The sequence below is a fragment of the Rhinatrema bivittatum genome, chromosome 4 (assembly GCF_901001135.1).
Source record: "Rhinatrema bivittatum chromosome 4, aRhiBiv1.1, whole genome shotgun sequence".
Taxonomy (NCBI): Eukaryota; Metazoa; Chordata; class Amphibia; order Gymnophiona; family Rhinatrematidae; genus Rhinatrema; species Rhinatrema bivittatum.
This window is the reverse complement of record NC_042618.1, coordinates 67,720,938-67,744,122: the sequence shown is the minus strand read 5'-3', so window position 1 is coordinate 67,744,122 and position 23,185 is coordinate 67,720,938. Positions and strand designations below refer to the sequence as shown.

The following is a 23,185-nucleotide window of genomic DNA, read 5'->3' as shown; positions in this document are numbered from 1 at the left end:
AGCAACAGAAGCTTTAAAGTAAAAATTCATAATAAAGAATCACCTTCTACAAATTCCTCACTTGGTGTACTGCAAGGATCCTCCTTATCCCCCACCCTCTTCAACATCTACCTCCTCCCCCTCTGCCAACTGCTAACAGATCTCAAACTAATACACTACCTCTACGCAGACGACGTGCAGATTTCTGATCCATCTCAAAAGCTCTCACTGGAATAACTGCCTACAATCCATCTCTAGCTTTCTCAACAGTCTTAACCTGGTCCTTAACACCGCGAAAACCGAACTCCTCCAACCACGATAACTCCCTCCCACCGCCCCTCCACAACACCCAGCTCGCTCATACGCATGTAAGAGATCTGGGGGTAATTCTTGACAATCACCTAAACCTAAAGAAAATGATCAACATCACAACTAAAGATTGCTTCTACAGACTCCAGGTTCTTAAAAGACTCAAACCCCTCCTATTCTTCCATGATTTCAGGACAGTTCTCCAATCCTTGATATTTGCCAAAATAGACTACTGCAATGCTCTCCTCTTAGGTCTACCCATCTCTACCACCAAGCCACTACAGATGATTCAGAATGCCGCAGCCAGAATTTTGACTAACACCAACCGTGGAGAACACATCTCACCTATCCTCAGAAACCTACACTGGTTACCAGTTACCTTCAGAATCCTACACAAATCACTCACCTTAATCCACAAATCCATCCACAATCAACTTCAACTCGACCTCGAAATCCCCCTCAAACTTTATACCTCCAATAGTCCGATTAGAGAAATCCATAAAGGAACTCTGCAAGCTCCCCCAACTAAAGCCACGCGCCGCACCTCGACCAAAGACCGTGCTTTCTCGACGGCAGGACCAACTATTTGGAATAACATCCCTTCAGACCTAAGGCTGGAACCATGCCTCCCTACATTTAGGAAAAAACTTAAGACATAGCTTTTCCGCCAAGCCTTCTCAGATCCCCTGGACACACACTAGATGATCTTATTCCCTCAGGAGCAATGGAACTTTATACCGCTAAGTTCATCAAGCGCCAGCCTGCTTACCTTATTATATTACAAGCCGTTAAGCCCGTTAAAACGGGCTACATTACATTTTTTTTCAGTCCATTTTCAAACACAGCACCCTTCTACACTTTTTTTTCCCTCACTCCCCTTCCCCTCGTTCACTCACCCCCTTCCCTCCACTCAGTCTTACTCACCCTCTGTCTCCCACTGCCTCCTTCCCCTCACTCTCACCTCTCTCCCCTTCCCTCAGTCACTCATCACCCTCTCTCAATCCCATCCCCTCTCCCTCCTCCACTCCCTTTTTCTCTGCTCCACAACTTCTTACCCTTCCACTTACTCACATCCCTCTGTCTCTCACCTCCCCCTCATTCTCTCTCCCTCCCTCACACTCACCCACTCCTCCCTCCCACACACTCACCCACTCCTCCCTTCCTCAGTCCCTCCCTCCTCCCTCTCACTCAGTCCCTCCCTCCTCCCTCCCTTAGTCCCTACCTCCTCCCTCCCTCTCACTCAGTCCCTCCCTCCCTCTCTCCTCCCTTGCTACTGGCCGCCGCTGCCGCCACTCCTCATCACCGCCGCCATGTGCTCGCTGAGACCGACATACTTGCCCACACATGCGCAGTAGAGCTGCTCTCTACTGCGCATTTGCGGCACATCGGTCAAGCTTCGTTTATTAGGTTGATTAATATTTTTCAGCCATCCTAGGCCTCTCTTTCCAGCTGATTAAGCCTCCAAGTTCTCCCTCCTTGTTGAATGTAACTTTGCCTCTTCTGTTTATATGTTTATTTTTGTCTCAGTTGTTACCCTGTTTGATGTAAACCGATCTGATATGGTTATTACCATGAAGGTCGGTATAGAAAAGTGTTAAATAAAATAAATAAATAAAAATAATGTGGTTGAGATCTATAATTTATTTTATTTATTTATAAAATTTTATATACCGTCATTTAGAGGGTTCCATTACAATGGTTTACAAAGATCCAAAATAATACAAATAAAATCAGTAATAAAAGAGAAATATTAGGCTAATACATTATTCAACAGTCTAAAATACATTAAAAGAAATTATAAGTAAGAAATTGAGCTTGCTATATCATCTGGTTCCTCTCATTGTAGGCTTTGCAAAATAGCCAAGCTTTCAGATGTTTTTTAAATGTTTTCTGATTCTGCTGCAGTCTTAGGTTTTCAGGTAATGCATTCCAAAATTTCAGTCCCGTAAGAGAGATCGCCCTGTTTCTGACCTGTGTTAGATGTGCTGATTTCACTGCCGGTATAAAAAGAAGACTTTGTTGCTGAATCTAAGGTTTTTTTGTGGGGTGTGTAATCTTATAGATGCAGGGGAGGATTGGCCTATCAGGGATTTCCCGGTGGGCCGGATGCTCTATTCACGTGGTCTTCTGCGCGCGGCTGTGACAGAGCTGCGCTCGGCAGACCACGTGGTATCTCCGGGGCGGCAAATCCCCAGGCCGGTCCGTCATCGGGAATCTGCCCCTGTATAGATGCATTTAACCATTCTGTTCCTTCCCCAGATTGTTCTGTGTAGAATGCAGAGAGCTTTATATTCTATGCGATATTTTATCGGGAGCCAATGTAATGAAATCAAGACCGGTGTGATATGATTGTATTTTTTTGTGTTGGTCAATATCTGTGCTGCGGTATTTTGAAGTTCTTGTAAAGGTCGAATTGTGGATTGTGAAAGTCCTAAGAGAAGTGCATTGCAATAGTCCAGGCTGGATTTAAAAGGATTTGGGGCAAATTCCTGTAGGAAAAATCCATAAACTATTCTTAACCAGTTAGATTTGGAAAAGCCACCACTTATCCCTGGAAGTGAGATCAAGAAATGGATCTGCCTCGTACTTATGACCCACTTTCGCTACTGTCAGAGACAGAATGTTGGGCTCAACAAACCTTTAGTCTGACTCAGCCTAGCACTTTTGTACTCTACAGAATTGCGTGCAGCAGTTGTGCTGGAGGTTGACTTTCTAATTCTGGCTAATCCTAGCGGTTTCTCAGCCCCAGCTGTCGGGGCCCCGGGCACAGTTTTCGTAGTGGGGGAGGGGAGGCAAGTCAGCAGCTACTTCAAGCGAGAAAGTGCTAGAGCACCCCTGCTAGCCGTAAAATATAGGTGCCACTTCTATAAGTCCTCTCAGTATTAAGCAAACTTCTTCACTGTGTCCAGGGAAGGGTAATTTGTGTTACGTTTAGAACCCCCGATCATTCGGTAAAGTTGCCTCCTAGAGCTATAAATGATCAAACTCCTTGAGATGATTGACCTCAGCAGCAGCAGCTAGCTCCGGAATTCCAGCCCTGGCGCCAGCTCGCCGAGCTCCACCTAATATAGTAAAGGCGGAGGAAAGAGGGCGGGCCCTTAGCGAGGGCCGGCGGTGCCAGGACCGAGAGGGAGCCGCCCTTCCTGTTCCTTGCCTTCCGTTTCAGCTTTTCACTTTCTGTCTTGGCCGGACGGGAGGGATCGGTTCGGCTTTGCTGCGTTGAGTCAGGTATGAGGAGGGTCGAGCCCTCCCGCTTATGGCGGGCAATTAACGTCCTCCCTTCCCGTTTATGGCGGGATTCCCATCCTCCCTCCCCCTTTTTTTTTGCTCTTGGCAGTGATTCCGCCGCCAGCATTTGATGAAACCTCACCGCGACAAACTCTCTATTTACTCAGCGCCCACGTCGCACCTTATGGCCCTGGAATGAAATAAGGCTTTGTGGTGCACTTAAAAAAAAAAAGAGTATTTAATTAGAGGGTTTAAGTTCATTGTGGTCGCTGCAGGGCAAGGCCGTGCACAGACGTAGGCCTGGGGACGGGAGGAGCGCCACGCCGCCTCTGTTCGGGGCAGGCCTGAGAGGAGAAAGCAGCCTTACGCCCCAGCCGAAGGAAATGTAACTTTAAAATCGGTGCAGCATTGTTTCGGAGGCAGGCTTACTACTCCTCCACTATTTGGCGCGCGGAAAGAAAAAAAAAAAAAAGCGCGATCCAGTCACTTAGCTGAGAAAACCCCATTGAGCTGGATGTTTTCCGGAGCCCTGTACTGGATGTGAACCAATTATCGTTTCCTCTGGCTTTGGAAATGTAAACGTAATTCTGCAGTTCCTCGGCATGTTGGATAATCGATGGAGTGAAACGAAGGGAATCTATTACAGATTTATTTTTAAATTTTAGAATATTCTTAAGTTAAAATATCTTTTTGTAACAAAAATTGCTAGTTTTGCAGATGGATCAACAAATGCTGTGCTGTATATAGTTCTAGACATAAAATGTTAGACTTTAGACTCCTTTCCTTAAGCAAAGTTTAACCCAAACGGTTTATAGCAAAAGTACAGTAAGTACATAATGTAATACAATAAATAATTACACTAATACTTCAAATGCATATAATTAATAAATACAAAATACATTTAGGGATGAATTTTCAAAGATTTTTGTGGAGGTTGTGTGTAAAATCAGCATATACTTACATAAGTAGCCTCTGCGTGGTAAGCATGGAAGGGTGGGGGAATGTGCATACTGTTTCCGCCATGTGGAGAAGTATATGTGTGCAAAAGGCTGAATTTGAAGTACATATTTACAGATTTTATAAACTGAGTATGGGCACACTTCATCAAATGTGCACTACTTAAACTGTGGCAATCAGAATTTTCTGTTTGCAGTTTTCTTGGGGGGGGGGGAGGGGTCTGGAGCAACTGGTGTGGGATGAGGGTGAACTGGTGTTTGGAAGTACATACAGGTAAGTATTTCCTTACACAAGAAGCACATCTACATCAAGTTTATAAAACACCAGTCTCCACACACAAATGGAGTGTGATGTGCTCATTCCATTTTTTTAATGCTTATTTTATTTATTTAAAATTATAGCCCGTCCCCTCCAGTGTTTGGTTATAAAATATGTATTTATTTATTAATTAAATTTCTATACCGATATTAGTGGGAACATCATATCTGTTTACATCAAAACAATGAACATAGGAAAGATAGTTACATTAAAAAGGGAGATGGGGAGGGGATGTAAGGAACTGTGAGAGAGAAGGTTGAAAGAACATAGGAAACAGGCTACTCTGTAGCAGATGATAGCCAAATAAATTAACATTGAATATACCATTTGGAGAAACACACAATAGTTATAAATAGTTATATTTTAATGCAGGGATCCACGTAGTTGATCTCTGCATTAAAATAATGTGTGCCATTCAGGGTGGCGCTAAAGCGACCTCTGCTGCACAGTTTATAAAATGCAGGCTTGGTGTGTGCATCTGCGAAGTTATGCACACTATTGAAAATGACCCTCTAAGAGTCTAGCAACTCAAGCCTAGCTTGCCACACTCTCACTAGGGAAGCCAAGGTGCTATACCAGCTACTCAGACATTTATAAATGAAAGTTATAACAGTCCAGTCCATAACATTTTCTATCTTCAACTTTATCACTTAAAAGAAAAAAAACCCCGATCACCCATCCCCTGGGAACCCCTCTTTGGATCACCCCTTCTGAAGCAAAGGCACCAGGTGGCTGGGTGAAGCTTGTAGTTGGGGCTCATGCCATCAATGGGAGGGGGTGGAGTCACCACTGGAAGCTGTATTTATTTTAATGTGTATGTATGTGTGTGTGTGTATATATATATATATATATATATATATATATATCATTTATAACGCACCTTACCATAACCAGTGCTCAGAACATGATACAACAATCATTAATAATCACCATTTGCAACTGAAAAGCATAATTCAAGTTTCTTCCTGCACATCACCATAATAGGCCCAATATATGTTTTCTATGATGAGTGTCTACTATTCTTCCATCGGTTGGAGCAAAATTCCATTTGCTGCAATGGGGGGCATCTGACTTTCTTGAAAATAAAGCCTTGCTTAGTTCTCAAATTATTCATTAACATAGATGTCCTTAGGCCTGCACCATTTCCCTGTTCTGTATGTGTGTGAGATCAGCCCTTGCTTGACAGGGTAAGTTATAAATAGCCCGTGGGCAGATGACAAAGTAGTTTCAACAGGAAAGTTCAGATTCTTTTCTCTGTGCCTCACCCTTTTTTTGCTGTTTACCATTTACACAATACAGTTATCATACTCAGACCCTTAGTAAATAGTGAGCAGAGCTTAGATAAAGATATATTTTCTTTCTTACGTGTTCCAGAGGCTTTTACCAAAGGGCTTGACTTAGTATGGTTTTTCTACCATTCTGTATCTGGGGGGGCAGTGGGAAAGCTTAGTAAATCAGGCCCAAATGGAGCTAATGTGAATATTCATCATGGAGGTAAATTTAAACTTTGTCCTTTGACAACGGGGGAGTGTAGTGATTGAATCCACCAAATTGCCCCATATGATTTACTCAACCTTACATTCAGGCTGATACTTTAAAGTGCACCTGCTGTTGGACGTGCTTTTTCGACATGCGTCCACTACCCCTTATGCTGTAAGGGGTTTAGTGGGTCGAAAACTCGCATGCAACCCCCGCCGAAACTAATAGCACTCATCACATGCAAATGCATGTTGGGGAGGCTATTAGTCATTCGCCTGGGATACCGGAAAAGAAATGTGCAGCCTGAAAAAGTGTACAGAAAAGCAGAAAATACTGCTTTTCCTAGCATGTAGCCAGATGGAGTCAGGACCAATGGGTTATATGCTCCCCTGCTAGCAGATGGAGACGGAGTCAGGTTTCAATGCTGATGTCCCCCTAGATACACCCCTGCAGTGACCTCAGCCCTTCTGTATCTCTCTGTCTCCTAGCAGATGTGGACATGCTTTCCCTATTGGGATCGCGATACCCTTTAGAAGAAGAAATTCTACTTTTAAATTGGAAAAAGATTGAGCCCTGCTCTCCTGCGGTGATACCTAAAGGTCCCTCCCCTGGTTGAGAATTCCTGAAGTGATTTCCGAGATCTCTGAGGTGTGCCTTAGTCCAGTAGCCGGTATCTGGCGTAGACTTTGAACTGCTGAAGCAGCTGAAAGGCAGCGGGTGCAGGAAGCCGCGTGCGGCAGTGACGGCCAAAGCCATCTCCCCCCCCCCCCCACAGCAGAAGGCAGTCTCTCTACTCAGACGGTAAGCGTTGAGCCCAAGTAAGTTTAAAAAAAAAAAGAGGAGAGGATTCCTTCTGATTGGAGGGGTTTCAGTAAGACTTCCTTGCTTGGAGTGCTGTACTGACAATGTTCCCGATTCCGTTGGGGTAAGGGGAAGTGAGCTTCTGAGTGGGTTGAACGGCCTCCAGGTGGGCTAGGCCCTGCTTTAGGCTCAGAAAGCACACCGCGTGGTATGCCGCGGTGGTGCCATTTTGTTCGCTTATTTGTGTCTTCTATTGCCCACCATAGAACTTCAGTACGTGCAGTATGTGCTGGTTCTGTGCATGCGCTGTATGCGCGCACATCTCTCTTGGCACAAAATTTAGGTAAAACCGGGTGCACAGGCTGTGCGCGAGCCTCTCCTCAGCTCGCTTAGGCATCCGTAATCTGTGCTCACAAAATTTTAAGCGTGTCTAATGGCTCCGGCAGCAAAGAAACACGACCTTAACTGGAAGTTCCCGGGGCTGGGTCTTCCATGGGAGGGGAAATCCAGCGGTGGCTACCCCAGTACCTCGTGGGCTAGGCATGGACCTGGCAGCATTCTCTTGGGTGGAATTTTTTCAAGGCCTTCAATCCTTCTTACAGGCGCAGTCTGCTTCACTTGCCCCTGTCCGTATGGAACCCCAGCCAGTAGGGCCTCACTCTCCCAGCCTTGTCGGCAGGCCTTGTGAAATGCCTAGTTTCAACAAGGGTATCCCTGACAGGAACCCAGACAGCATGGACAAAGAAGGGGATCCAGATTCCTTGGAAGATGCAGAAATCCCACCAGTTTTGGAGCCATATTAGGACCATGTTATGGTTTTTCCATAGAGATGAATTGCTGGCCCCTGTTTCCCAGACCCTGAAGACACTGGGAGTTCCCTATGCAGACTCTGTGATGGAATCAAAGAAGAATCCCATTCTGGTGTCTCTACGGAAAGCCTCTTGCTATCTTCTGGTGCTGGAAGCCATCCAGGAGTTAATTGACCTGGAATGGGATGCACCTGAAGCGAGTTTTAAAGGTGGTTGAGCATTAGAAGCTCTATACCCGCTGGATCCGGTGGAGAGAGAACGCCTGCAATTCCCTAAAGTGGATGCGCTGGTCTGCACCATTTTGAAGTGAACAACTATCCCAGTGAAGGGAGGAGCAGCCTTAAAGGATGCGCATGATAGGCGGTTGGAGTCCATCCTTAAGCAAGCCTTTGACGCAATAGCAATGACTTTACAGATTGCTTCCTGTTGTGCACTGGTTGCTTGCTCGTGCCTGCGCCTCTCTAGAGAGGTGGATAACTCAGGGGTGCATTCCAGAGAAGCTATGGAGCCTGCTGCTGCCTTTTTAGCTGATGGTGGGCTCTGACCTAGTCTGTACCTCTGTCAGAGGCGTGGCCTCAGTGATAGCGGCCAGAAGACAGATATGGCTGTGAAGTTGGTCAGCAAACACAACCTCTAAGACAAACCTCTCAAAGATGCCATTTAAGGGATCACTCCTACGGAAGTGAATTTGGGAAAGCTGACCAATAAGTGGGGTGAATCTCTAGTGCCCCAGTTACCGGAAGACAAGAGAAAGCAGTAACAGTGCCCGTCGCCTATGAGGGGTCGATTCAGGGGCTCCCAACGCTTTCGGCCCTATGGAAACTCAACATTTCAGAGGCCTCTGTCCTTGGGGAGGACTCCGTCCTTTCAGAGTCGACAGCCCAAGAGAGGTTCAGGTTTGGCCCAAACTCCCCAATAGGTTTTGCCGATCCATCCATAGAATGAGGAGCTAGGGGGTTGACTATCCCTCTTCCACCAGCAGTGGGTCGAGATCACATCCGACAAATGGGTACTGGATGTCATATGAGAAGGATACACGCTGGCATTTCGCAGCACTCCTCGGGACATGTTCATGATGTCTCCTTGCCATTCCCAGCACAAGAAACAGGCAGTGGAGTCTACCTTGATAAGGCTCCTCAAATTGAGGGCTATAATTCCAGTACCTGCGCCCCAGGAAAATACGGGGCGTTATTCCATCTATTTCGTCGTACCCAAGAAGGAGGGTTCCTTTCGCCTCATCCTGGTCCTGAAGAGTGTCAACCAACATCTACAAGTAATTTATTTCTGCATGGAAACTCTGCGCTTCATGATAATGGCTGTATAACCAGGAGAGTTCTTAACCTCCCTGGATCTTTCTGAGGCCTACCATCGTATTCCAATCTGGCGAGATCATCAGCATTTCCTACGCTTTGTGGTACTGGGCTGCCATTATCAGTTCCTGGCACTGCCCTTAGGTCTGGCCACCGCACCCAGAACATTTTCCAAGATTATGGTGGTCGTAGTGGCGGCACTGAGGAAAGAGGGAATCCTGGTGCACCCATACTTGGATAACTGGTTGATCCGGACAAAGTCATTGGAAGAGAGCAGGGTGATGGCCCTGCTTCAGGAGCTTGGTTAGGTTGTAAACATGGACAAAAGTAGTCTCAAGCCCTCCCAGTCCTTGGAATATCTGGGAGTCCGGTTCGATACCAAGCAGGGCAAGGTCTTCCTCCTGCCCTTGCGGATAAGGAAGTTGATGTCCCAAGTGTGACAGTTGACATATAAGATATGCTTCAAGCTGTGGAGCTATCTTCTGATCCTCAGTTTGAACGGCATCAACCCTGGAGGTAGTACCATGGGTGAGGGCACACATGTGATCACTTCAGCGCTCCCTACTGTGACATTGGAACCCTCTGTCTCAAGACTATTCGATTCGCCTCCACCTACCGATGGAAGTATGTTCTCTGCTCCAGTGGTGGCTACAGAAAGCTCACCTGGGCAAGGGTGTGAGCCTGTCCCCGCCGAACTGGCTGGGCCTCACGAGAGACACGAGCCTCTGGAGTTGGGGAGCTCACTGTCAGGAACCGACAGCCATGGGGCTTGGACCAAGGAAGAGGCGCTCTGGAAGCCCGAGCAGTCAGATTGGCGTGCCTGCATTTCAGCCACATACTCCAGGGTCAGGCGGTCCGCGTAATGTTGTAAAATGCAACAACTGTAGCCTACGTCAACCGCCAGGGGGGAAACCAAGGGCCAACAAGTGTCACTGGAGATAGATCTCCTTATGGAATGGGCAGAATTGCATCTACAGATGATCTCGGCCTCCCACATTACAGGAAAAAACATCAGAGCAAGCTTTCTGAGCAGGGAAAGTCTGGATCCAGGAGAATGGGCGTTGTCAGCCAGAGTCTTGGAGCTGCTGGTAAATTGCTGGGGCCTCCCGTCCAACCTGCTGGCCGCATCTCACAATGCGAAGGTTTCCCAATTCTTCAGTCGCAGAAGAGATCAGTGGTCCTTGCGGATTGACGCCCTAGTTCAGACCTGGCCAGAAGAGGACTTACTATACGCCTTTACTCTGTGGCCCCTGCTGGGCAAGGCCATTCGCAGGATTGAGCGCCACAGGGGATTAGGCCTTTTAGTAGCTCCAGATTGGCCCAGGTTTCCGTGGTATGCAGACATGCGAGACTCCTGGTGGAGACCCTCCGTGCCTCCCACCGTATAGGGACCTGCTTCAGCAAGGTCCGCTCCTTCACGAGGATCCGACTCTATTTTGTCTTATGGTTTGGTCCTTGAGAGGGCTTGCCTGATGAAGCGTGGATATTCGGCTTGCTCCATGTGTGGAAGTTCTCTACGTCCTTAGCGTATGTGCGGGTCTGGAAAGTATTTGAGGCCTGGCGTAAAGAATGCAGTGTTGCCCCTCGGATAGTAAAAATCCCACTGGTTCTGGAATTTTTCCAGGATGGCTTGAATAAAGGGTTGTCCCTTGATGGTCCAGGTAGCGGCTCTCTCCTGTTTCAGGTGAACAGAAGCCTCCTGTTGGCGCATCCAGACATGGCCCGTTTTCTGAAAGGGGTAAAGCACCTCTGGGCCCCCCCCACCTCACGGTGGCCGGTTGCCTTGTGGAATCTTAATCTAGTATTAGAGTTTTGGGCGGGCCCTCCTTTTGGCCACTGTCTTTGCACCTGTTAACCCTGAAAATGGTGTTCCTGGTGGCGATGTGCTTGGCTCGCCGCATCTTTGAACTATAGGCATTATTTCGGGGACCATTTCTCTGGATGACTCCAAGAGCATTACAACTTTGTACTGTTTCATCCTTCTTGCCCAAGGTAGTCTCGGAGTTTCATTTGAATCAGTTCGTTTCCGTTGCCATGCTAGGAAATGGAGAAATTACTTACCTGATAATTTCATTTTCCTTGGTATAGACAGATGGATTCAGCATCCTGCCCATGGCTGCCCAAGAACGGTACCAAGGAATCGTCCATGAAACGAATATTGATTCCAAGAGGTTACGGGTAAGCTGTCATCCAATCCCTAGGTCAGGGCAACTATAATCTTGCTGGGATTCAGCGTTTGGTTGAGTACAGTTACGGTTATCCGTTTTTAATCAAGTTTTTTCAATAGTATGTCTACAATGGCTTTTGAATAGAATACTGAAGGGCCAAGGTCACTGCAGGAGTGTATCTAGGGTGATGTCAGCTTTGAAACCTGACTCCATCTCAATCTGCTAGCAGGGGAGCGTATAACCCATTGATCCTGAGTCAATCTGTCCACCCTAAGGAAAACAAAATTATCAGATAAGTAATTTTTCTATTTCTGTACATCCTCCAACTTAATATCATAGTGATAGGTTAAAAAAAAATAAAATGTAAAAAATGTGCCTGCTGGTCAGGTTAGGAAAATAGACACTCAATTTTACCAGCATCCATTTTCCTAATCCGTGGCTCTCAGCGAGTTTGGAAAACAGATGCTCATAAAATTGAGCATTGGTTTTCTGAACCTGCTGACAGCTACTTGTCCTGGGTTTCCGCTGCTAAGGGGGCACTAGGGACACACTATTGTCCCTAGCTTGTCCTTCATTTATGCGTTGGGAGAGCGGGCGCTCAACACTGAGCCCCTGTTTTCCCGCACACTTTACAGAATCGGCCTGATTGGTTTCAGCCCTATTTTGTTTCCCTCCTCTAAGGGCAGTTCCCTGTGCTCCTTCCTCCCTCAGCAGACAGGCCACGGGATTTATGTGCTGCATCTGAGCTCCACTTGTCAGAGTAGTTGGGGGAGCATGAACCTGGATTTGCTGTAATGTAAATAATTTTGCAATGGTTTTGGTGTAAAAACAAAAACTCCCTAGTAATCTAGGAGATTTTAGACAATGTATGGCTCTTTGATTAATTTTTCACTAGTGTGATAGTTGTACGAGATTCTCTAATGCTTTCTTTGCCCAAGTGGGAGCAGATTTCAGAACCATATTACAAAACCAAGTACCGTATGTGGTGTTGCAGTTTATAAGTATTTTAAACTTTGGAATAATTTTTATGCTTTAATCTTAGCGCTTTTCACCAGCATACAGACACATGGATGAAGCAGAACTTCAACATTATTAAAAAGTCGCCAACTGTTTATAAAACTAATTTTTTAATTCTCGCATGTGAAAACATTCTTTTGTAGGAGTTGTTACTTTGAAACTGTAGATCTTACATCATGTTTCAAATACTTGTTTATTAAATATATTTTTTTTATTGTTTTCCAGTAAAATGTCAGGAGCTGATGAGTTTTCGGTAAGTTTCCGGCCAAAAGTTACTTAGCAGTTAGTTGGGTTCATCAGAATGTAGCAGCGAATGGCCTCGTTCTTCTGGAGTTTGTCCTGAAATTAGTTGCGAGGCAGACATGGCACTTGCATAGACTAAATGAGAAGTGGTGGTCTGATGAGTGTTAGTGCAGTGCCTGAAGGGCAGTTGTCACGGCTGCAGTTTTTATTTTGCTTTTTCCTCTGGGCCTGCAGGATGTCTTCCACCAGCAGGGGGCATCAGTAACGTTTACTGGCAGCTGCTCCTGCTTTCCTTCTCTCTGCTGGCTCTTTGCAGTGGAAACTGCACGGGGCTCTGTAGGCTTGTGAGACTTGCTGGCCCCAAGCAGTTCAGATTGCAGAGGGAAGATGGAAGAAGCAGCACTGGGTAAGCCTGCTCCCAGGCTTCTTCGGTTCAAGGACTGGGGGTGGGGTGGGGAAAGAGATAGCTGAATGTGCCACCGGGTGTGGGGAGAGAGAAGGGAAGCTGATAATGGGAGGAGAGGTGGAGAGAGAGAGGGAAGGCTATGCCAGGGAGCGAGGTTGAGAGAAGGTGATGCCAGGTGGTGAAAGGGAAGAGAAGATGACAGGGTGGGGGAGATAAGATTATGATGGTGTTGGTGGGTGAGAGGAGTGGAGTGAGAAAAAAGGTGATGATGCCAGGGGGGTGAGAGAGAGGGAAGATGTCAGGAAGTGAGGGAGAAGGCAAGTGATTCCAGGGGATGGAGGGAAAGGGAAGAGAATGTGATTGGCATGGGGGGGGGGGGGGGGTAGAGAGAGGGGGAAGTTAATGATGCCAGGGGAGAGGGATGGTGGAGGCAGAGGGAAGTTGATGATGCTAGGGGGTGAGGGAGAGAGGTGAAGGAAGGAGATGATGCCAGGTGGAGGAGATGGAAGGTGAGGATGATGGTGGGTGAAGGGATAGGGAAGGTCATGATGATGTGAGTGGGTGGGGGGAAGAGGTGGTGGAAGGTGGTGATGATGCCTAGAGGTGGGGGAGAGGGAGGGGTAAAAGGAAAGGGGGAGGTGGAGAGAGATGATGCTAGGAGGTGGGGTGGAGGGGAAAGGTGATGCAGGGGGAGGTGGTGGAAGAGGGAAGGTGATGATGATGCCTGGGGGTGGGGGAGAGAGATGGAGGGAAAGTGAAGGTGATGGCAGGGGGAGGGGGAGAGAGAAAATGATTCTAGCAAATGAGAGAGTAGAGGGAAAGGAAAGGTGGGAATTATGCCAGGGGTGAGAAGAAGAGATGGAGGGAGAGAGGGAATGTGATGGTGATGCCCAGGGGGTGGGGGAGAGGTAGAAGGAAAGAGAAGTTGGTAGTGGTGGTGATGCCAGGGGTGAGAAGGTGGAGAGAGAAGGAGATAATTCCAGGGGGTGGGGGAGAGGTAGAGGCGAGGGAAGGAGGTAGAAGGAGAGGTACGGTGATAATGCGAGGGGAGGGGAAGAGATGGTGGGAGAGGGAAAGTGACAATGATGCCAGGGTGTGGGGGAGAGGGGGGTGACTATGATGGTGGGGAAAGCGGGAAGAGAAGGTGATGGTGTCAATGGATGGGGGGGAGGGAGAAGCTGGTGATGATGCCAGTGGGATGGGGGGCGAGGGAAGTGAAGAGGAAGTGGTTGGTGTGCCACTACAAAGTGAACCCTATGCTAGGTGTGCCATGAAACAAAAATAAAAGGTTGGTAAGCACCATGCTAATGTGCACATTTTCATTTGATTCCATTAGTAAAGTCTGTTTGCATGAGAATCCTGTGCCCAGAGTGCTCCATACCTGAACATAATTAATTTCAGCAAGCCCTCTCTGATTGATAATATTTTCTTTATGCCACATCTCTAATTGTTGTGACTAAACAATAATATCAGACCCAATATAATAACATGTAATTAAATACAATAAACAACGACCTGTTATATGATGATGTACTGAGTGTACCTTCATACGATGCGACCGGGAGGTTCTGCTATCGTGTCTATGAGCCTAAATTGGCTTACTAATCATTAGGTACCTCAATAGTTGTCCGTGTTAGAACAGGTTCGCACATCCTGGAGAGGAGGCGATCGCGAGAGTATCCTGAATAGAAAAGAATATGAATGGATCTACCGTCTGAACACGTTAGAACCCGCTGGATTTAATGACAAAATAGAATGGTTCATGCTGATTTGATTCACCGCATCGCATCTCCTAGGGTGACGTCATTGAGACCGCCCCATACGTCACCGCCAACACTCGGAGGAATCCCTTAAAAATGGCCGCAACGCCGCCGGCTTTCGCGGCAGTAAAGAAGCAGCGGAGAGCAGCCGTTTCAATTCATAGTAAGCATTATTTAACTCGCAACAGAATCACTTTTCGCAGCCTTCTCGAGCCGGATGCAATAGTAAGTAGCTCTTTTAGTATAAAGTGATATTTCAGTCCACTGACATCAATTCTGCACACTTTACAGCGGAGCTTCACTGACAGCACTAACGCCGCAGTCCACAAGAATTAATCTAACCGCCTTGGCAAGCAAGTATGTATCCAACCACCGGTATAGTGACCAAGTTAAGTGACAGTAATTGTCAATAACTACAGGATGCATATCATGTTGTATGTTTATGTTATATAGGTTTCCACAATATTCATGAAGTCGTTCTTGTTAAAGTACAGCCCCTGAAGAAGGAGACAGCTCCGAAACACCCCGGTGTCGGCGGCACAAGTTTGACTATTAAAATGAGTCTCAGATGAAGTGGTGGCTAAGGCCAGTGTTTAAATATCCACAATATCGAAATTAATTCTTCAACTAAGCACGGTTTTGTGGACAGTAACATAACCTAACAACTATTGAGGTACCTAATGATTAGTAAGCCAATTTAGGCTCATAGACACGATAGCAGAACCTCCCGGTCGCATCGTATGAAGGTACACTCAGTACATCATCATATAACAGGTCGTTGTTTATTATACATCTCTAATTGTGACAGAAACAGAGAAGGGGTTAATATTAAAATAATCATTGATTTAGCTGTTTTGTAGCCAGTAGCTAGGTTCAGCAGTCATGAACCAGCTATTGAATTTTTGTCACCAACGCTGTGGTTTTAAAAAAAAATTTCAAACTAATATTTTTCATACATTCAATTTTCTGATAGTTACAGTGCCCTTGGCAGTGGGTGTTAGCAGAAAATTGTCCTTGCCCTATTGCTAGATTCTCTCTCTGGTTTTCTGCTTGAATGGTCTGACAATTAGTTTAGTCAGTTATCTCTTGATAAATGCCCACAACCAAAATTAGTATTGCTTAAATCACTTCCAGGGTTGTGGGTTTGCTGCTGCTGCTTCATCAGATTGTAAAATATATTAGCATCTATGGAGATAATGTCATGGTGAGTTATTCTTCGGCTGGGATAGATGCATAACACACAGGACAATTTTGATGCACCTGTCCAAGTGTATGTGCACCCAGAAAGTGTACCAAAATCACTTCTCTTCTGTACTGTTACCACATTTACGACATATCCTTAGATTTGAAAAGCCTGTTTTGTGTTTTTAAAATAAGATATTACTTTTGATGCTTTTCTTCTGTTCATGCACCTCAATTAAAGACTTAGTGGCGTTAGAGTACGTGGTGTTGTCAGCAAGTAGTAGTGACTAATGCAGGGATGGCCAATTCTGGTTTTCAGAATATTCCCAATTAATATGCATGAGGGATTTGCATACAGTGGAGGCAGTGCACGCAAATCTCGCATGCATGTTCATTGTAAATATCTTGAAAACCTGGCCTGTTTGTGGCTCTCAAGGACCGGAGTTGGCCACCCCTGGACTAATGTAACTCTGTTTAAGAATTGGGGAAGTTGTTAAGATGGGGCTTTTAAATACATTTTTAGTCATGTGATATTGCAATGTCAGTGACCTTATCCAAGTAAAATGTACACTATGTGGAGTTTGTGTATTTATGTAAATGTGTGTGTATGTACATATTTATACACACACATACAGTGTATATGCAGGTATAAATAAGACCTTAAATTTATTGGGAAAGCAGAAATACAAATGCCATGGAGTTTTTTAACATTGCACCAGAACCTGGTGGCACTTAGTTTTATATATTTTTTTTTTTTGTAATGAACTAACTCTTGGAGAAAAAAAATATTGGACTCTGGTTTACATGTTTGGTGCTCTTTCATGTATTTTAAACTTTGATGTTTGTTTAGCACTGTTGAATTTTATTTCCCAGTTGGCAGATGCTTTAACTGATGTTTCACCTGCAAAAAACGCAAAAATAAGCAATCCAGGACCTGCTCAACAGCCACAAGGGTGGTCAAATCCAAATCCTTGGGGAAACAATCCAGGTGCTGTTCCAGCCACTGGGCCACCAGCACCAGCACCCACTGTACCAGGTGCTGCTGCTTCTAATGTGCCGTTTGGGCCTGGGCCTGGACTCGCACCCGCAGGACCGTATCCTTCAGCACCCGCAGGACCGTATCCTTCAGCACCCGCAGGACCGTATCCTTCAGCACCGGCAGGATCGTATCCTTCAGCTCCTACAGGACCATATCCTTCTGCACCTGCTGGAGTACCAGGACAATATCCTACTCCTCCTGGACCTTCCCGCCCTCCTCAGGCAGGCCCCTATCCAGCTCCATCTGTACCATGCCCTCCCCCTAGTGGGCCATGTCCTACACCAAATATGCCCTTTCCAGCACCCCCCATTCCCTGTGGTCCAACCGAACCTGCTGCCCCTGGTCCCCTTGGACCCTGGGGATCAGCAATGGGAGGGCAATATCCTATGCCAAACATGCCATATCCCACTGGGCCATATTCCCAGCCTAACCAGCCACCTGGGATTCCACCTACAGCAACATGGGGACCTGTTCCAACTGGAACATGGGGCCCCGCACCATCTGCTCAATTTCCTGCACCACCCGGCTCATACCCAGCACCAGGATCATATCCCACAAACAGTCCTTTCCCAGTGCCATCTGGACCTGCTGCTGCCCCACCAATGCCTAGTGGTCACTATGTAAGTAAATATGGATGTGTGTGTATATCATTAACATAATTTCCAAAATGTTACAGTTGTTACCTTTGAAGGCTTTAAAAATAAAAGCCTTCAGAGGAAAACAGCTTAATTTTCTAAGCTACCAACCTATTTTTTTTATTATAAAGTCTTTATTCTTGCAGAACAAATGAAAACAGTAAAAGAAAATATAATATGAAATAACAATACTTCATTATGGCATGAGAATGTGTAGTGCTGTGCAACACAAAAGTATCACCCATTCATATTGATTGAATATATTTAGTAAAACATCGACCGTATTTTTTGCTCCATAAGATGCACTTTTTTTCCCCCAAAAGTGGGGGGAAAATGTCTATTTAAAGGGTTGGGGTTTTGTTTTTTATTTATTTATTTTTTCTCTCCAGACAAAGAGAACGATAAAAGTTTTCTGATCCAGGGAGTGGACCGAAATGGCCCTCCCCAGACCCAAAAACAAAATGGGGACAAAAAAAGTTGTATGCAAACCCCTAATTTGCTCCATAAGACGCACAGAAGGCCCCGGAGCAGAGCCGGTTTAGCACACTTTTTTTTTTTTTTTTTTTTAATTTTCCCCCTCTGAATCCTAGGTGGGTCTTATGGTCAGGTGCATCTTATGGAGCGAAAAACACGGTAGTTACGATCAAAACAAGATAGCCTAGTGGCCATTGTGCCTTCACATCTCAAACTACTATTACTATCAGTAAAAGGTCATAAAGGGAGTGGCTTTTACCAGCCTAAGGTACAAACTATTATTTTGTAACATTTTCAAGGGCAGCAACTAACTCCTGGAGCACAACATTTAGGGTGGTGAACACACACACCCTTAAAATATCAACACATACAGTATACACAGAGTAACTATAAAAGCACAGACTGCTATAAAGTTGTCAGGTAAAATCATTTCCAAGGTAGCTGTCAGAAGAGCACCTTCTCTTTATTGTCTGGTGTCAGGAGCCAGCAGGAAAATGTCACACACAAATACACACACACACACCTCGAGGTCAGGTACAATAAGGAGAACTGGAGCAATGAAAAATAAACTTTATTCAGTACTGTTTGAAAAGTCAATCAACAATGGGTGGCTCGAGTGAGGGACAAGCTGCAACACCCCAGTTGTGTTTCTTGCAGTCTAAGCTTTGTCAAAGAAAGTTTGTATCTTTCTCTGGGACAAAAGTATTGATAGTTGTAGGGTATGTAGTAGTAAAAGTAATTTAGTATTGGGTGTGCTTGTGGGTGAGAGTGTGGCTTTTTTTTTTTTTTTAACTTTGTAGATGTATTTTAGTCAGTCTCCATTTCTTTGGCTAGCACAGACTCCCCTTGCCCGTCAGATGATAGCTGGTTGCCGTGGCTCTCATTAAAATGGTGTGCTGGTTACATGCAGCCCATAGGGCCGTTTCTGATGTAGAACGAGTCTGTCTACACAATGACATCTGCCATGCATTATCTTGTCTTTAGAATGGGGTTAATATGTGTGTTCTTCGGTTTTGCTTTTGATAGTGCACATATTATGTCACTACTGTTTTGTAAGGGATGCAGAAGACATTGCAGGAGCAGGAAATTCCAGCATATGTAGCACTATAGAACGTTGAATGCGTCATTGGCATGCGGTGCCTGCAGCACGTTCCCATTTTATTTGCTGCTACTGTTAGGAACGTTTGATAGATGTGCAGGAATTTGGATTGATGTGGTGCTTTTTCATCCAAGCAGGTCCCCAAACAATTGCAGTGTTAGTGTTGTAAGAAACATGCCGACTATCTGTGTCTCTTAATTGTTTGTTTCTTAAGAACTACTGCTTTTCATATTTGGTTTATTTTGCTTTTACAGCCTTATCACTGAATGCATACAAGCGTATGCTATTTGTTCCACTTTAATCTACTATTGGCAGAGATTTTGTTTTTCATTGCTTTTATACCTTATGGGGTCAAAAAGACAACCACCTCGTCTCCCTTTTGTATCTGGATATATATTCAAGGTAAGAGAGAACAATCTTCTTAAAGTGAAAAAAAAAAACTATCTTTACCGTGGGCGAAAATATTTTTTCAGTACTTTCCTAAGCCTCTGTTTTCTTTTAAATTATCTGTCTGTCGCTGCCTTCTCTGTTACAAAACCCATCTTCTGCTTAGCAGACAACTTGTTAGAGCTAAGATATCTGGTGGCCACTCAAGAGGGGGACATTTTCAGATATGTGCAGGGGGTTGCAAATCCGTGGATACTTTTATCTATGCACATTGCACCAGTTCTGAAAGCGGGAGTACATGCATTCTTTCCCGCAAAAAATTGCTCAGGGAAGAAGTGCGCAGAGATTTGCACCTGCCTTTGTTTTTTTTGTTTCCTTTTCCCTTCAAAAGAAGGCATGATCTCTGCCCCAGGGAACGTGGGTGAAAGTACCCGCATGTTTTTACCCACAGGGAGGGTGGGCAATTTAAAAAAAAAAACAAACAAACCCTTTTACATGTATAAACTGCTTTTGAAAATTGCCCTCTGTATGTTAGAAAACAGGCATCAGGTAAGTATGTGTCAGTGACCAATGCATTCATGCTTTCATTATGGTTTTTTAAATTTTTACTTCGGCAAGCAAATATTAGTAAATTTGCCATAGCAATGACTTTTTTCCTCTTTTTCTGCATTGGAGTTGCCAGGAATGCAATTTTCAAGTAGCCAGAGCTGAATTCTGTGGCAGTTGCTGGGATTGGATTGATGTTAGTTATACGTGTAACATTACGGCTTGGGGATATATTGGCCCAAGTGAAGTTAAATCAGCTCAGTGGGAGAGTGTCTTGACATAGAGGGGTATGTTATATTAATAGCAAGAAGTCTGTCTATTACTGCAAATTAAAAGGAATCCTGTGGCTGGGAAATGGTAAATACCTTGTCATTTTTTTTCCACGTCATCTACTTTCCAGTCGAAGCATGACTTCAAAATATGTCATCTCACTCTATTATCCCAATGTAGCAGAAATGTTGACTTGCTGAAAATTGATTAAAATTAAGAATTTTGCTGCTTTCCTAAAGATATTACTCCTTGAATCTGTTATGCTGGAAATTTTGTGAGTCTTTTTCCTTTTATACTGATGATGTGGGCGCTAGTAAACACTGAATACCAACAGCCAGTAAGAGAAAAAAACTTTAGTCTTTTATTATAAGATCTCTTATAATAGGAGCAGTGCCTACCAAACAATGCAGAGTAAACCTTAAGCTCAGCTTTGTCTGAGTTGTTATTCAGTTAAACTCATAACTGCCTCTAACTTACACCCCGAATGAGTTAGTTAATTTGTTTGCATAACATTTTCCTAATTGGCTGGCATAATTTTCTCATGTATGCTCATAAACTGAATTCTTGTAAATCATACATTTTCTTGCAACTTGAAGACAGACATGAAACTCAATGCTGTCCTTTAACATATTTTTAACATGCTTTTCAGCAGCCTTGGCTGTTCTTGCAAGCCTGATAGTGCAATCTCATTGTGCCCTGTTTCTCTTTATTTCTTCACTGCCACCAAACCACCCTTACACTGGGAGTTTTAAGCTTTTTGAGAAATTTGTCACTTAGTGAATAATTAAAAATGGACTCTTTTTTTTTTTTAATGCACTACACGGAACAGCAGTGACTGCTACAGAATTTTGTAGCATTTGCCATGAAAATTATCCCTCAGTTTTCATAGTCCCTGGGAGGAGGGAGTCTTTGTGATTACATAGTGGTGAAACTCAGGGTGCACATGTACCAGGTTGCAGAAGGAGCCACCATCTGGATTCTCTCTCTGATGGCTGGGCTAAATGGGAGAGACGAAAAAAATGAGGGGTGGAATACTGGGTAGTTTCGAATGAAGCCATATAGATCTGTAAGAAGCCAAAAGGAGTGGAAATATCCAGGTGCTGCACTACCCTGGGAGCCCTGCACATCAAAATTAAATAATGAAAAAATAATTCAGTGTGTACATTTGATCGCCTCATACATTTTATATTGATTTATATTCTGCTTTTTCAGGCTCTTCAAAGCGGATTACATTCAGGTAGGTACTATGCTCATGTAAAATGTTTGCTTTTGCATTCTTATCCTAAATTATTTAAACCTCTTCCTACGAAGTCACAAATTATTTCATGTGTACTAAGTGTCTGTTCCTTACCATGTAACTGAAATCTTCCTGATGGGTTGCCAACGTAATTCAAAGGATGGCTACCTAACTTCAGATATAGCGTGAACTAGTATGGTTGCTGTGGTGGTCCACTTGAATAGCTAGAACTATAATCAAACAAGTTGCAGGTGACGGCTTTTTATTGCACTAACTTACTACATCTGGGACTAGCTTTTGCGAGTTGTGCCCCCCTTCATTAGGTCACTAGTGATTTATTTTTTTTTGTTTTTATTTTAAATGGAACTTGATCACTATTGCAGTACTCTGAACTTTGGGAATCAAGACTTGCACAGAGGAGTTGGGAATGTCTTTTAAAGTGGGTTTCTAAAGCTTTTGAGATAATTACTGCAGTCAAGTGTGCCTCTAAGACTTGATGCCTAATTCTTCTTTCTTTCTTTTATTTTAGCTTTATTTCTGGATGATCTGGGTTGGTGAAATGATATCAGTAAATGGATTCATCAGTGAACAACATATAACAAAGTTCAGTCCCTATATTTGTCAAAATCACTCTCATTTTATATTTATTGTAAATGACTAAATTTTGGTTCAATGCTATCTTTTATACCAGAATCTTTTTATGTATTTGTATTGCATTACATGATAGTAAAAGTTCTTTTAAATTCCCATTTGAAACTGACACATTGCACAGTGCAGGCAATCATACATACCTAATAATAGAATGCTGTAGTATTAATAGAAGTATCTGATTACTTTTTGTGGCAAGCTATTTGTATGAGGGTTGTTATAGCTTTGAAAAATGATTACTTGTACTTTTGTATAATATAACACACGATTAAAGGTGGATATGTAAATATATCATTTTTCTAGAAGTTTTTGTGGATTTGTACTTTCCATTTACTATAGCAATATTTTCACTATTTGAATAACTGTCAAGTGTATGCTTATTGAAATATAGAATATTAATTTTAAGAGCACATAATAGGAGTTTTCATGGGGAAACAACAGACAAGAAGAAACATCAGTATATTAGAAATTAGGGTGTTGAGGTAGCCCTCAGGGGGTGGGCAACTCCTGGTCCTTGAGGGCTAGCAATTGGTCAGATTTTCAGGATATCACTAATATGCATGAGAGTTTTGTATGCCCCCGCCTCACTTGTATACAGATCTTTCATGCACGTTCATTATAGTTATCCTAAAAACCTGACTAGTTTTGAAGTTGTCTGACATCTTCAAATGTGGGTGTTCAGCATAAGGGCACAAGGAACTGGAATAAGGAGCTCTGAGAAAATCTGCCTCATAGGGCTTCCAACTTAAGAGTAGTGTGTAGATTGGACAGGATGCAAGATGGGGTGGTAATGAGCAGTTGGGGATTGCTAGGAGGAACATTTCAAGCCCAAGTCACACCCATATTAATAAAAATGTGTGGCACACCAGTCCTAATGGTGCAGA

At 44.3% G+C, this 23,185-nt stretch overlaps 1 protein-coding gene across 1 annotated transcript; it reads left to right on the top strand.

Moving 5' to 3' along the window:
- Positions 1 to 3,370: 3,370 nt before the first annotated feature.
- On the top strand, positions 3,371 to 22,595 carry MAPK1IP1L (mitogen-activated protein kinase 1 interacting protein 1 like). The gene is made up of 6 exons (XM_029598282.1): positions 3,371 to 3,516; positions 12,601 to 12,628; positions 16,840 to 17,625; positions 19,468 to 19,615; positions 21,629 to 21,653; positions 22,183 to 22,595. The coding sequence occupies exons 2-4, from the start codon at positions 12,605 to 12,607 to the stop codon at positions 19,477 to 19,479; spliced, it is 822 nt and encodes a 273-aa protein (XP_029454142.1). The 5' UTR covers positions 3,371 to 3,516; positions 12,601 to 12,604; the 3' UTR covers positions 19,480 to 19,615; positions 21,629 to 21,653; positions 22,183 to 22,595.
- The last annotated feature ends 590 nt before the right edge of the window (positions 22,596 to 23,185 follow it).

Bases quoted from the DNA above. Each gene is read 5' to 3' on its own strand.
- MAPK1IP1L (XM_029598282.1), top strand. From the start codon at position 12,605: ATGTCAGGAGCTGATGAGTTTTCG. The intron at 12,629-16,839 runs GTAAGTTTCCGG...TTTATTTCCCAG, and splicing joins CAGGAGCTGATGAGTTTTCG to TTGGCAGATGCTTTAACTGA.